Source organism: Anabas testudineus, chromosome 9, assembly GCF_900324465.2.
Source record: "Anabas testudineus chromosome 9, fAnaTes1.2, whole genome shotgun sequence".
NCBI lineage: Eukaryota > Metazoa > Chordata > Actinopteri > Anabantiformes > Anabantidae > Anabas > Anabas testudineus.
Window position 1 is genome coordinate 3,016,590 of NC_046618.1, and position 12,743 is coordinate 3,029,332.

Here is a 12,743-nt window from a genome sequence, read left to right on the forward strand (position 1 = left end):
CCAAACATGTTGGTACAAAGAAAAGTGGCCCAAAGCTTCTTGTGTAAGCAGAAACTGCACCACTGAGATGCTTAGCCCTTTTTATTTAGTTCACTCAAATGCACCACCGTTTACACAGTTTAATTATGAGTCTGTCTCAACGGGAAACAGTGGCGCGAAGGAGGGGTTATTAATAGAAATAGTCCTAGGAGATCAGCAGTGAAGGAGAGAAAGAGAAGGATAGGTGAAACAGTGCTTTCAGCTCTCACAAGATGATGAAACGAGTTGGAAAATGGCCCGGAATCTTTGTGACAGGGAGGCGATTAACCGATGAAGCGTGTCAAATTAAAAGAACGTGAGGCGCACATTTCAACTCACACGTAGATTGGATTTTTTTTTTTCATAGTTTCAGCATGACTCAGCTCATAATCCCAGGCAGGATTTTAATTTCTATGTAACTCTCCTCTCCCTCCCCACATGCACTTCCAGCCCTGTGGGGCACACACTCAAAACAACAAGCTGGATGTTTTACCACTGTGAATCTCGCCTTTGGTGGCATGGTAAAATTGTTGACTTGCATGTTAGAATTTAGTGCATTATGACTGTGCTGTGTCCAGAAGAAGTAAGAGTTGAAGTTTTGCTTAAAGAAAAAAAAAGTGAAAAAACATTGCTGCTTTACAAATGATCTCATATTGTAGAAGAAATATGTGTTTAACATCTCATATCTGTGCAGAAAGCAAAATGTAATTTCTGCTTACATACACAACTCTGAAGATTTGAATAATTAAGGAAGTTCCACACTGTGGGAATGTGTATAAAATGTATGGCAGTACATTAGAAGTGGAGCCCATGGATGCAGAGCAGACAGTGTTCATACTGCAGATGGCTTTAGGCGTTTAAAGGTCAACCAATTTTTAACTTCCTGCATTTGCAGCAAATATTGAAATAATAAAGAATGTCAAAGAAAAACGTGCAGTGTCCATTTATTTGTGTTTGCTGTAGACTGAAGGCCTTTGGACTTAATATCAAAAAATTTATATGAAACAAAGCTTCAGTATTTCTGTTTTTATGCCTTGGTATTTACATACACATATACGAACTCGAAAATTACAGTACAAATAGTAATTCCTGTAATGATGTATTACCTCAGCATTTTAGTGATATTTTCCCCTTTCTTACTGTAAGAAAGAATTTCTTACTGAAAAGAATAGTGAAGACACTCTGGACAGGTCACCAGTCTGTTACCCGGGGCTGAGGAGTGAGTTGTTTAATCAACTAGATTTACTTAAGTAATTAGCAACCATGATGAAAGAGTGATAACGTTAATAACAGAAGCCTAATCGTTAAATGAACACTAAGCTAAACTAACTTAAAAAATGATAACGTGAGAAAGTTATTATGATTAACATTTACTGAAAGGTTGAAGGCTGGTTGGGGTCATGTCCTGCATGTGGAGAAGTCGTCTCCACTTTGCATTGCAGTGCTCACACACTGTTTTCATCAGTCTAACTTTCATGAGAAATCATCTTGGAACCCTCTGATGGAAAGAACAAAAGCTTTCTAAGCTCTAGGGAATAGAAATGAGATATAATATTAGGGGCTGTCAAAAAGAAAATCAGTGGAGGGGAAAGTCCTCAGGCTTAGCGGGAAGACACTGCACCCGAATCACCCACAGAATCATAATATATTTATGGTTTACATCTGTTTTTGACTGGGCACGGTTTCCTTGAAATATCCAAATGTAAGTGCAGCTTTCATGGTGTGTTCACAGACATGTATATCAGATTTGTGCACTGTATCAGCTGTACATTGACGAACTTGTTCTTTATTTGTGGCTCTGTAGGTGCCAATGATAGTGACGTGCATGCAATGTCTTTTTTTAATTTTCTTCTAGAAGCCAGCTAACATTCGTATTTGTGCTTTCTAATACAGGATGTTGCATAAAGCCGACAAGCCTGTTTTGTTTGATCTGAGAGGCTTTTGTTTGTGGTCGATGCCGCGTTTTTAGTGGGAGTTTGCGAATTGACTGCATGGCCTACTTCTGTGGCAGTGTTTTGTTGTCAGCTGTCTCAGGGTTTGCTCCCTGCATTGTTCACAGACCTGCTCAACAATCCTCCGCTTTTTCCATGATGGTTTGGCTCATGTACAAAAAGCTATTTCCAGCTTCCTGTGCACTGTCTGCATCAGAAAGGGTTAAACACAAAGGATCATTAATCCCTTTAGTAATCATCTGAGGTTTGTACATGTTGGGAAAGCAATGAAGTGGTGATGCTGCTATTTATTGACATCAGACTGTCAGCAGTGAAGAACTAAGCTGGTTCTCGTCCTGAGTAATGAATGCTTTGATTTATGCTCTGATTGCAATTGCTTGTGTTGGTATGAACCAGCTGAAGTGAGTTTGATTTCCAACATTTCATAGTTTGGCAGGTATTAGCATGACAAATGTGATATGATGGGGAAAATGATGTGAAATGAGAGGTGTTGGCCCAATATGTTAGACCTCTCCCAGTGCTACTAGTAGGAAGTTGTGCTGATGGATAGGTCTATTCCAGCTGGAGCTCAGCAGGAGCATGGCTGCTCTTACGCCCAGGCATTTCCATTAGTCCTCAAACATTTTTCATTTCACGTATACAGGCCTCTTTTATATTCATGCGTCAGTGTGAAAAGTCATTTGGTCCAGTGTCCTTTCTGCAAACACTGTTTTTAAAGCAGCCTGTAAAGGCAGTTTCGACTAATACAGCACAAATCCTGTGTGGGGTTTCTTTCTGGGTCTTCTGGCTGGTGTGTGATGTACTTTTCCAAAGGGATGAGACTATAAAAAAAAGAAAGGTAAACCTCTTGCCCAGACATTCATGTGGTGCAGTCATTGAAGATTAATGTATTAAAGAGAATAGGGAGGAAATAATATTTGTTTGTTTTAGTTACTTTTGTGACATCTGCATTTATACTGAAATGCTGCAGATTAAATGTTAATATAATAAAAATAACAAAACACGTACATGCAGAGTGCTGGTGAAAGCTTGGATTATTGACCGTGCACCTTACATATGCATAAACAATCATGCATCCACATGCAATACAACACATGTCCTTGGAATGCAAATTTTCTTATTTTTGGACAAAGGCCTTCAAAGAGACGTCTGGGTGAGAATGATTGAAATTGCAGGTATTAGGTTCGGCATATGGAACAAAATGGAAGTATGACTAGATGATAGCACTGAATGAAGCTTAATGTGAAATAAAGTGATTACAATTCATTGTTTGTGGACTAGGAGTGTGTCCAAAATAGTAGTAGCGATATTTTCATTAAAAAATAAAACTAAATGCCATTCTATGTAGTATTAAAATAAAATACATGCTACTGTATAGCGATTCATCAGCCATGACCCACTGAATATCTGCAGTATAAAGACTAGTTTCTTCACAGTTGTATTCAAAAACAGATCATTATAAGACAATCAATTATGGGTCTCTGGTGCGTTACAGTAGGTACATTTGCTGTGGGCTCATGATGATAAGCAATAGTTGAACCAGCCTCTGTGCTTTGTTTTGAAAAGCTTTAGCAGAACTTTACATCGTCCTCTGGTGGAAACATCAAATCCTCTGAGGTCTTTCTGAGTAAACACACTGTAATCCCCTCACAATACCCTGCGTGAGCCTGCTGTTTTGATGTAAACAAGTGGTGATTCATGAAATAATGCCTTGCTGAGTGTGGACTGTGGCGCTTTCCCAGGGTTCCATTTTGTTATAGGCTGGAGGGGGTACAATAACAGTTAGTACATCAGGGCCCTGGGCAAACTAGTAAGCACAGAAACCCTCTGTTTAAATCATCTAGGGACAGCTAAGTAAGACAGCTCAGCCTGGGACCTGAGTGTATCTGAGCTCACCTGACCTCTGTCAGAACTGTTTTGGTCTCACTTTCTATAATTAGAGAGCTTACTGAGACCGCCAGCACTCAGGCACTGGTCTAGTGCAAGTCACAGAATAGGGCTTTGTTTGGGTAAAAGAGAGGTAAACCTTTATTCGTCCCACAGTGGGGAAATTCCGAGGCTTTAAAAATGACCAAGGATGTTGAATTGTGCATCCAAGTTGTATAATAAGGTATCAATCAAAGGGCTGAGTGATGAGCAGATATGGGCTAGTCCTTCAATGTACTAGTCTAGTCTGTACTGTACTGTGTCTCGATAATTGGATCAGGTCTTTTCATTCTTCAAATACAATCTTCTTAAAGCAATTTAAATATGAGACACAATTCCAGCAATTCCCAATATAATACCAAATAGTTTTAAGCTTTTCAAATGCCACTGTTACAATAAGTGGTTTTCATGCAGTAGCATGTGCAGGACTGTCAATGTCACTGTTACAAAACTAAACACAAAGCAACAAGTTTGTTAAATTTAGGCCCAAAACTAGATATTAGGTACAAAAACTATAAGACTGGACATTTGGTTAGCAAAAGGTTGAGGTTTGGGTTAAATTAACAGTACAACACTGACTGCTGGTTTAAAAAGCAAATGGGACTGGTGTCTTTTGTTTTAAAGTCCTGTGTTTTGTCATACCGATCAACTCCAAAGTCCTCCCTGCACAAACTTTGTCACTTTTTAAATGCCAGTAGCAAGATTTGATGATTCTACTTTTTGGCTCTCACCAGTTATTTGAGTTATGCTCACAAAGAATTCACCTGTTACTCTGACACTCAGTAATTAATGTCTCTTTTGTAAATTACTACATACAATGTAAGTATTCTACCAACTGCACTGCAATCATCTGCAAAGACAAAAAAGATGCTCTTTAGATGTTAACATAAATAACACAAAGACAAACAAGCATCACCTCTGTGATGGAATTTTTTTTTTTATTTCTAGACACAAGGCTAGTTTTTAATTGGCAGTTGTTTCACAGCTAAGTTACCGATGTCTAGGAATATTTGTCCCCAACCCACCCTGGCCCTGGGGAAAGGAACATCTAAGGCTGCACAAGTGCTAATCATTCACTGATGTGGTGGTAATGCACTATGGATTTTTCTTCAGCCCTGATTATGTCAAGAATGCTTTAACCTCCCTCTAATAAAAGCTTGTCCCACAGAGGAGCTGTTCAAAAATAGTGTAGTTACATTCTCAGTCGGTGGTCATTTTTTTAATCAGAATACCCAGACAGACTGAGTGAGCTTAGTTTAAATATTGTTGGTTATGTATTGTAACCCAAGCTTCTCACACAGCGTTTAAGGAGAGGATGGGTAAAAAGAGATCTGTCAGACCTCTTGACATGATGAAATAGTCGCAGCATAAACCTTAATGGTGCCGTAAGCCATATTACTCTTCAGGAACAGCTGAGAAAAAACAGCACCAGAGAGAGAATGCATGTGAACATGGACTACCTCAGCGTAGAAACCTAAACTTAAACCTCAAACTAAACCCTCCAGTCATATTGGTACTGAACCCCCTGGAAAGAGAAGTGCAGGAACCTCGTGTGCTGGGGGATGCTAGAGACGTGGAAGTAAGCATCCCCCAGACTGAGGTGAGCCAGTAATGATGGCGAACACACTGTATAACCTGCCTTGATATGAGCATGTGAAATCGCCGTACCAACATAAATGTGTTGAACTGGGCCCACCTAGATAATCTCTTTTGAACGCAGCTAGTTCAAAATTTTCTAGCCACGCTGGAATATTTTAGTCAACTGCCAATCAACCTGTCCATCGTGCATTGCTTCTGCACATTGCCCCGCTTCTGTACAGCCTGTAAGCCTTTGCTTGGTTCCCTCCGCCGTCACACAGGTGGAAGGTGGAAGGCCTGTGAGGGGCCTGTGACATGTTGTTTGGCGCTGCTGTCACCTGATAGGAATACTCATGCAACCGGTCAGCAAGACCAGCCACCAAAATATCCTTGGAAGAGCAGGAATGGTGGGAAGGCCATCCACCATGAAGCTATCAACCTTAGTGATGGGGCAGTTGGGACAGTAGGTGGGGGCAGGAGCCCTAAGATTTGCAGGGCCTCACAGGCAGATGTGAAATAAGACGTGACAGCAAAAGAAAAAAGGCCAGACTGGCACACGGCACCTGCCTTGGGTTGTACCGACCAAAGGCAGTGCTCTCCTGGGGATCCTGGGTCAGCCCGGACGGAATGGGGAGACCACACTGTTTTTTTCAGCCACCATTCATTTTCATTTCAGTTATCTCAAGTCTACCTAACTCACGCAGTTCACATTTAATGCTATATATGGAGGCCACACATTAGCTTTTCAGGTTGGAAAGATGGAGGCAAAAGAACTGGTTTAACATTTGGTAACAAACAGTGGGAGGAGGTGACAGTGGACATGCTGGCAGAAACTAGAACAAAGAACTATCACATGGATTATATCAGCTTTCCAAATGCACCAAAGCCATATCACACAATATCATGCAGTTACAGCATCACTTACACCCATTTTGTAGTTTTTAGCCACTCATCATTAGCAATGTAGTTAATACCCCAAAATACTTGACACTGTCTATGAGGGGCTTTTATGTATGTTTTATATTTCTTGCATTTTACATTCTGTAAATGTAACTGTTAATGTAGACCTTGGTATGCAATGGCCTCAGGTATCCTCTTCTCTGAGAGAGAAAGGAGTTTGTTTATTTTTTAGTTATTTGCATATTTAATCTCTTTAATTGTGGTGTTTTTGCTTCTGCATCACACCTAGAATTGGGTTCTGACCTGCAGGTTTGCTGTGGCTTGGAGTTTGCACGTTCTTCCCATGCCGGCATTGGTTATCTCCCACAATCTAAATACATACAGTTAGGAAAATTGATGGCCAGCTAGGTTAAAAATGGCCTTAGGTATGACTGTAGCGTGTAAGGTTGTTGTTTTATTCTATGCATTAGCCTTGTGATAGACTGTTGACCTTTCCAGCATGTACCCCGCCTCTCGCCCAATGGCAACTGGGATCAGCTCTAGCACCTCTGTGACCTTTCACAAGATAAGTGCTATAGATAATGGATAAATAAAAATAAATCAAAATGAAAATATGTGGTTTACAAAATCATGGGCATGAAACTTTAGAGCCAGAAAATAATCTTGCATATTTCCCCTCTGTAAAACCATCGTGTGTCATTTCATTTATTCATTACACAGATAAGCTAATTGTGATGTGAATAGCTTATTTGGTAAGCTACCTGTTCTTGTAGATTTGTTTATTTTTTTATTAGTAATTAAGGTAATTAAGAGTACAGTACTAGACATGCCATTCAAATGTGCAAATATAAAGGCCAGTGGGTATAAGGGCTAGTAGCTGTGAGCTGGTGGAGAAAAAAAGCTGAAAGTGTTTGTGCTGCAGAAACTCAAGTACAGTATCTCTCAGTGGCACAGAAGAGATGTTACCTCAGTGTGTAAAAAAGCACTTTGGGGTGACATAACAAATAATGTGTCAGTGCAGCAGAAGTGCAATTGATTGCTGCTAAAAAAAGAAATAAAAAACACTGATATGATTTCAGAGGGCGAATCAAAACCCATCGTGCTGCAAAATGATGCCTCTGTGTAGCGTCAGTGACCTCACAGGAAATTGAACTTAAACTCTGCCTGATTGTTTTGTTCCTGTGCTTCATGAATGGCAAATGTGAAGTAGCAATTGCTCCATGATCATTATATCTCATCGCACAGAAAAATAGATCTGCAAATCATATATTTAGCACAGGGAACAAACAGAGCAATTCAAAACTTATCTTCTGTTGTGTTACCTTTTTTTAAATTCTGACAATTTAGTGATAACGTGAGGAGGAAATTAGAATTTCAAATGCTTTCCTTTCTTCTTCTTCACACTGAACTTGAAACATCTCTGCTGCTGTTGCTGCTGCAGAGAGCATGTTATATTCAGAAGGTAATACTGTATAAATAGAACTACTTCACATCCTGAAAGCACATAACATGACTGGTGTTTCATAAAAAGGCAGAATACTCTTTGTTCTTGTTCATTTGAGCTAAACATGCCCTGATTGTTTTTTTTTTTCCTTTTTATGCAAATACTGCAGTAGTATCTATTTAAAACACAAGCTAGGAAAACAGAACAGATTTCAGTTTAAAGCATGTAGAGTTAGCAGCCATCATGCTTTTTAACCTTGATCTTTTTCGTTTTCCTAAACAAGCAGCAGAGCTCATGTTGCAGTATCTCTGCCAGAAAACCAGGTTCCTGCAACCTCACTCTCACCCCCCTGACCAGGCGGGATGAGTTTGCCTGTTGTGACCTTGTGAAGAGAAGCCAGTGGCTGCCCTTTTGCCCTGCGGTGTAATGTGCAGGGCACCTGTCTACACTGCAGCATGCCTCACTGGACCGTATGCTTTATTTAGAAAGGCTCCCTTTTCCCCGGTTTCCCCAGATTATGCAATGGCAGTAACACAGGAGCGAGTCCTTCTCCATCACTCCTCTTGACGTCTGAACCGTCATCTCGTAAAACAGAAGCAGTTTCAGATAAACGAATGTGTCCTTCCAAATCTCGCCTTTGCCAGCTGTGCTATCAGATCCTAGGGGATCGATGGGCAACTGGTAAGAAGACTCCTGGTTCACTCTCAGTGAACCTAGTACTAATTATCAATTCAGTGTCAGTGTCAGTGTCAGGGAGCACTTGCACTTGTTTTGACAGTCTCCTGTTTTTGATTCCATTGGCAACATACCTAAGTGAGTGGGAGTATGAGAAAGGGCGAGAAAGCCAAAGCCCCATGTTCAGGTTGACGATTTGTAAATAATGTGCCACTTTTTCAATTAAAGTTCAGCACGGACTACTGTAACACAACCCATTATTCAGCCCGGTTCAATATCTCATAGCCTTTTGCTCCAACAACACATTGTACAGGGAGTTAATTGAAGTGTGAAAGCGAAACACTTTACATAGTGATTTTTCATCTCAATATCATTAGTACGTAACAGCGATTACCCAGAGTGTTTACACTGTGCAGCGACAGGGTGCTGATTCCACCAGCAGTACCACAGGAACTTGAGATTTGTTGAGCACTGTTAAACTAGAGCGCCATATCACTCAAAGTCTCAGTTTTCACAGGATTCTTGACTCTGTGTTGATGTTTCTTTCACTGTTTTACAGTGGCTTGACATCACTGACCCCGTGTCCCTCTATCTCTCTCTCTTATGTCATTTACTGCAGTTTCTTCACTGTCTACTATCCTGTAAGGTGTAGAAATGTTTTAGAAAAGAATGGGTTTGTGGTTGTTTAGGGTGAAGAACCTGTTGGAAAGGTGCAATGTGAATACATTGTTCTGGTCGTTATTCTAGACACAGACGATGTTACGCTATGATTCAATAGTATAATCATTCACAGAGAACACTGACATTAACTGGTACATAAATCAAAGTAACCGCAGTGCACGGGCAACTAGCTTAGACAATTAGACAGCTGTTTGACAATTCATCAGGTAGTATTTGTCAAGCCTGCTGATGACTGCAAGTTTGATCCATACTAAATCTACTAAATCTATTTTTTTGCTCTTTAAGTAATATTTTTTATAAGGATTTTTTTTCCTTTCCTCTTTATTGAATTTTTCCTCTCTTTTCTCTCCTCTAGAGTCGGAAACACGCCAACAAAGTGCGGCTATATTACATGCTACATCCCGTGGATGGAGGCTGCCCTGCCAAGAAGCTCAGAACAGACAACGTGAGTCATGTGTGAATTCTACATCTTACTATCTCGCCTGTCTCCGCACGGTCTCGGTAATCACCTAGAAACATGCCCAAATCAATCCACAGCCGTCAGTCTCACACGGAAACCTTCATTGTTAATGGATTTTCCTGCTTTTTCCAACGCCACACACCTACCACCACCACACCCCTCCATTGTGTCACAATAGAATACAGATAAACAGCAGTGCCATGTTTCTAGACCAATGCACAATGTGTCAGTGATGGTGCAGCAGTTGGAGGCTGGAGGATGCCAACCTTTCATCAAACACAAAGACGCATTTGTCATGAAGATTGGAAGTACATAACGCGTTTGTACTGACAGCCACAATTATCAGGCCTGTCATTCCCTGTTCAATAAGTGTTAGGGTGGTGATGTGTGTTGTTGGGTTAGTCTGGCCCTTACAGCTTCAAGCAACTTCTGTTCCTCTTTGTGTCTGCTGTAGAATATACGACAATGCGGCTTTTACATCCACGCTCAACTCTGCCCACACTCGCAGATACGCATCATGGTATAGAGATTCCCCGGTGCATGTACAGATTTTATGCCAGATTTAATGTATTTGAAAAGAGGCATTTGCCCGTCCAAGTTCTTTTCCAGTGGAGCTGGGCGGTGGAGGAGCTTGGTAGAGGATGTAAAGGAGAGATTGGAGCGAAGGGGCAGAGCGGGCAGCTATCAGGCTGGAAATCTGACATTCCGAAGGAGATAATGACACATAAAGAGACACTGCTGCTTTCTCTCACTGCCTCACTTCATCTTCCACTTCTGCTATTCTGTTTCTCCTCCACTGTACATTTTTCCCTCTAATGTGTCACTCTTTTCTCTGCTTCTGTCTTCTTTTGTTCTCCTCTCCTCATCTCCCCTCTGTTTCCTGTCACACGCCTCTGCTCGTCTGTTTTCTCCCCATTCCCTTTAGTTTCCCTCTTGTTTTCCTTTCCCGTACTTCTCTTCTTCTGCTTCCACGGCTTCTCTATCTAACCTCATCCTGCCTTATTTTCCTTTTCATTTCTTCCCTCTACTTCATACATTTTCTTTGCTCTGCTATAATTTCTTGCCCTAAGGTTTCTATCCTTTCCTTAGGCGTTCTTTCCTCGTTACCTTTACTTTACTATAATTTTAGTTCCTTTCTCCTCTGCTTCCACTACTTTTCTATCTCACCTCATCTCACATCTCCTTTTCCATTTCTTTTCTTCCCTTTATACTCCCTCTACCTCTACTTTCCTCTGCTTGAATGTTTTCCCTCGGTCTATACAGTTTACATTGTCCCTTCCTTTCCTTTCTGTTTTTTCTATGGTTTGAAATACTTTCTTTCTTTTCAGGCAGTTTTTTTGTCAATCATTCTCTTTTCATTCTGTTACTCTTACTTGTCTGTCTGTTCTATTTATTTTAGTTATCTATACTTCCTTCTGTGCTTTGTATCTTCATCCTTTTTCTTGCTTCCTTTTCCATTTCTTACCCTCCCTTGTCCTTTGTTTTTCATCCTCTCCTTCCTCATTGTCTTTTCACTAATTACTATCATCTTGTTTATCTGCTCTCCTCTCCTCCCTCTATTCATTCACTCTGCTTTTCCAAACCACTGTTCTTTTCCTCCCCTCTACTCTGAAGTCTTTTCCTTTACTTCCTCCCAGATTGCAGTCTCTACTCTGTGACTGTTTCTTTGATGATTTTTTGTTCTCTAAGACACTGGCATGTTGTACTCCATCTCCTGTCAGCGTCTTACTGGCGCTTTTATCACTTGCACTCAAACTATGTGGGATCGGAGTGATGAGTGATGTCTGGGATGTGGGAGCATGAATGTCACAGCTCATCATTCTTTCAATTTTTCTTGTGCATTCTGTTACCTTCTTGTCAGGCCACAGAGGTGCAGCATATTGTCTGAATGTTTAATAACCTGTGTCATATCTAGTCTGGTCACAAGTGTTTTTCATGACTTTTACTGAAAATATATTGAGAGTTGATCTACAAAGAATCCAGCTTTTATTACACATATAATAGCACAGATAATCCCAACATTGCTGGTTTGAATTTGTTCTCCCGTTTTGTCACAATGAGAGTTAAATTATTTCCTCTTTTCCTAATTAATATTGGCTTTTGAGATCTGATAATAGACACTTAAATTATTTGTTTCTATATTTAGGATTCATTATCTTTAAGTTGTCAATTCTAAAAATAAGAAAACTATTATCATCCATTGCTTCTCCAGAGATTTGTCAGGCTTGAAAAGCCTCTGAAACAGCAATTCAGCTGTAGAAATAAACAGATTCTTAAAATTAATAATAATGGATCAAATGACTGCTGGCAAGATGAAATGTGTCCCACGGAGAAATAACCTTGATAGCTCCCCTCACCTCACAGACTACAGACTCTGATAAATCAACTGTATACCACCATACCAGCATCTAATGGAACATCTAGCAGATAAATACTACTGTCTCCTATATAACTAAACTACAAATGCAAATATATTTTTGCAGGGAATGTATTATGAAGCATTACATAACATTTTTTGTTTTACATAATGAGGTTACTAATTTATGTAAATGGCATGTGTTAATACTGAACATATACTAAATAATTAAGTAAATAAAATGTTTCCAGACAACAGAAATATTTTCAGCCGAAATAGCCAAGTACAACATCCAGTTTCATAACTACAGCAGTATTTGTAGGAACAAAACACATATAGAGTTGACCATATTGTAAGTAATTAGGCATTTGCATAGTGAAATAGTAATGTAATGTAATGTAAGACCTTCTTAAGTGACCTTGTTTATTTATACTACTACAGCATTTAAACTCCAGTGACTACTGATAGTAAAACACATCCGTACTTTCCCCAATATGGCCTTTGCTGTTATTCCAGCTGCTCTCTTTCTATCAGAGCAGTTAGTATTTTATGTAAGGCTGTTAGGAAGAATCTGTGCCTGCCTTGCACTGGCTGTGCTTAACAGGGAAATGGGTGTCTACGTGAATAAAGTTGTTTTCCCAGAGTCTGTGTTCATACCGCAGCATCACTGAGCAGGGAAGCTGACATGAAAAGGGCTCTAGTTGAGCTTCGCAGGCTGGTTCATGTGAGGTGACCTTGATGGATTGTGTCATC

The 12,743-nt window shown here is 40.1% G+C and overlaps 1 protein-coding gene across 1 annotated transcript in view; it reads left to right on the forward strand.

Moving 5' to 3' along the window:
- The window catches only part of zmat4a (zinc finger, matrin-type 4a), a 99,704-nt gene that overhangs the window by 29,035 nt on the left and 57,926 nt on the right, over window positions 1-12,743 (forward strand). Inside the window, 1 exon segment of the mRNA XM_026343823.1 lies at window positions 9,530-9,619. Coding sequence (XP_026199608.1) covers window positions 9,530-9,619 — 90 coding nt within the window.